The 2908-nt window shown below is 46.4% G+C and overlaps 1 protein-coding gene across 1 annotated transcript; it reads left to right on the forward strand.

Annotated features, from left to right (window-relative positions):
- The first annotated feature begins 907 nt into the window (after positions 1-907).
- Positions 908-1522, forward strand: LOC127042750 (pentraxin fusion protein-like). Its single transcript, XM_050935991.1, has one exon. It carries the CDS (start codon positions 908-910, stop codon positions 1520-1522), a length of 615 nt encoding a protein of 204 aa, XP_050791948.1.
- The last annotated feature ends 1386 nt before the right edge of the window (positions 1523-2908 follow it).

Raw genomic sequence — 2908 nt, forward strand, 5'->3', positions numbered from 1 at the left:
AAGTCAAGAAACGAATTTTTTCCCTTTTCTTTCACGGGGGGGGGGGGGGGGGCAGGGAGGGAGTAAATTGACGAGCTATACCCTGAACCACCCCGGACAATGTGTTTGACCCTACAGGCATTGGGAGCTCAGCCAAGAATGCCAATGCTTTACGGAGACTGCTGGGGACTGTGGGGTAGCTGGAGTCCTCAGTACCCCCCCCCCTCCCTCCATGAGCGTCCATTTGATTCTTTGGCTTTCCATTACGCTTGTCACGCAGCACTGTGCTGTGGACTCTGTATCATAGCCTGGAGATTTTTTCCAAATGATTTGGCATTTTGGCTTCTGTAACGGAGCTCTGATAGAACAGATTTGTCTCCCCATACAGCAATCAGATCCAGTATCTCCCGTACGGTACATGCTGGAGCTCTTTTTGGATTTGGGACTGCATCGCTACCCGTGCTGATCAAAGCTCCACGCTGGGCAAACAGGAAATGAAATTAAAAAGTTCGCGGGGCTTTTCCTGTCTACCTGGCTGGTGCATCCGAGTTCAGATTGCTTTCCAGAGCAGTCACGGTGCACTGTGGGATACCGCCCGGAGGCCAATACCGTCAATTTGCGGCCATACTAACCCTAATCCAATATGGTAATACCGATTTTAGCGCTAATCCTCTCATTGGGGAGGAGTACAGAAACCGATTTTTAGAGCCCTTTATATCGATATAAAGGGCCTCATTGTGTGGATGGGTACAGCGTTAAATCGGTTTAACGCTGCTAAAATCGGTTTAAACACGTAGTGTAGACCAGGCCTAAGTCACATCCTGTCTTCTTTCCTGATCCTATTCTGACTCAAACCCATTCATTCCTCACAGAGTCAAGTGATGAGAGAATTACAGTTGCTGTAGGATGGATGTGAGTATAACTAGGTATGATTTCTGTTCTAGATCTCTATGGCAAAGCCTTTATTTTTCCGAAGAAAACAGCCACTAGCTATGTTCTCCTGTCTCCAGATCTGCCCTTGAGTCTTCAAGCATTTACACTTTGCATGAAGGTGGCCTCAGTGTTACCAACCAATCGGGAAATCATTCTTTTCGCTTACCGCACCAAGGACTATGATGAACTTAACGTGTGGCAAGAGTTTAATGGCACCTTCAGCTTGTACCTGAGTGGTCCTGGGGTGTACTTCACTCTCCCAACACTCAACACCTTTGGAAGCCACATGTGTGTGACCTGGGAATCCAAATCTGGTCTCACAGCCTTTTGGGTAAACGGTAAAAGGAGCCTAAGAAAAATGCTGAGACCAGGGTATAGGATCCAACCAGAGGGCACTGTCATACTGGGGCAAGATCCGGACTCTTTCTTGGACAGTTTTGACGAGGCCCAAAGCTTTGTGGGAGAAATAAGCAACCTTTATATGTGGGACCATGTCTTATCACCCTCCGTTATCAAGAGTGTTTACCTCGACTACTCATTTCCCAAGGGAAATATTTTTGATTGGCAATCATTATCATATAAGTGTACGGGAAATGTGATGGTGGAGTGATGTGCCATGTAATGTGAAAAAAGAGGCTTCCGATGTTCTAATGTTTCATTTCTCCTACACATACACAAGAAATAAAACAGAACAAGAAACAGAGTGCAAAACTCTAGAAATTTGTGGGTGTTTTTTTTACAAGACAGAAATTAGAGATGGCAAAGCCTTTATAGGCAGCCTTGTCCCATGCCCACACATCTTAAAGCAGACTTATATCTAACATATTATCTCAAGGCACCTTGAGACGAAAGATGCTATGCAGATTTGTGGTGCAAAGATTTGCAACAACCTTTACTGGTAACACTTTAGCTCCAAGTCACTGGATATGCAAATAGTCATGGGGGTGGGAATATCTGGTCTGTCAATCCTGTCCAAGTGACCAGCCCTATTAGCTGAGTCCCCAGTGCCTACCGGGCAGACCATCACTATAACGAGGCTAACAACATCACAAATCTGTGATCCCTGGCACTAGCACAGAACCAGGCAATCCAGATGTGAGAGATCCTGCTTGGTGGGGCTCCCCGCACCAGAGGTGTGCTGCTTGGTCCTGAGTCACTTTCCCATACATACACCCACGACCTTCTGTCATGCTGCTTGCTGCAGGAAAAAAATACCAAACAACTAGCCCTCAAGTCACCAGTCCCTAGTTTAACCAAGTGATCTGGAGCTCCTCCAAGAACTCCTTGACGGAGAATAAAAAGTGTTGGAAAACTCCTGTAAAATCTCTTAAATAACTGAACTGATCAGTCCTCCAGGGAAGGCATTCAACATGCATCCTTCTTGGGGGCAACCCTCCAAGCTAGATTAAATTATGGTGGGGAACATCCTACCAAAAATATCCTTCCTGGTTCTGGCAAGCAGTCAGATACTCCTAAGAGTTCTGTGCTTATCTCTGTCAGATTGCTGCCTCTAGCTCTGACCTGGCCACCAAAATAAGTGAGAGAGAGTGGGAGTGTTACAGCCAGGCTCATGCAAAAGTCAATAATCTGTTGTCCTCTCTCCCTGTTTTATAGTTGGCAGAGGGATAGCTGGCCATGTAAGGTACTGGAGAATCAACCTCCCCCTACTACTTGCTCTGTGTTTTACCACAGACCTCTATGCCTTTGTCTGCTCTAGGAAAAGGTGGGGGGAGGGTTTTCAATCCAGTTAGCTCAACTGAAAACCCCATTTAGCACCAACACAGACACAGTTAAAACTTTTAGTGCCACTCCTGCCCAAGCAATACCACCTCTTGCCCTCCTAGCTATGCCCATGTTCAAAAGTGGAGGGTATGGCTCTCTGTCCCTGCAGGTTCTGACACTGCTGCCCACCCCCACCTTCTATATTCTATAAAAGTTCTGGTGCTCTTGGGTCATGACGTTCTCTGGAGATTAGTACACATCACATTGGCCTTTA

This window comes from Gopherus flavomarginatus, chromosome 1, assembly GCF_025201925.1.
Source record: "Gopherus flavomarginatus isolate rGopFla2 chromosome 1, rGopFla2.mat.asm, whole genome shotgun sequence".
NCBI classification, from domain to species: domain Eukaryota; kingdom Metazoa; phylum Chordata; order Testudines; family Testudinidae; genus Gopherus; species Gopherus flavomarginatus.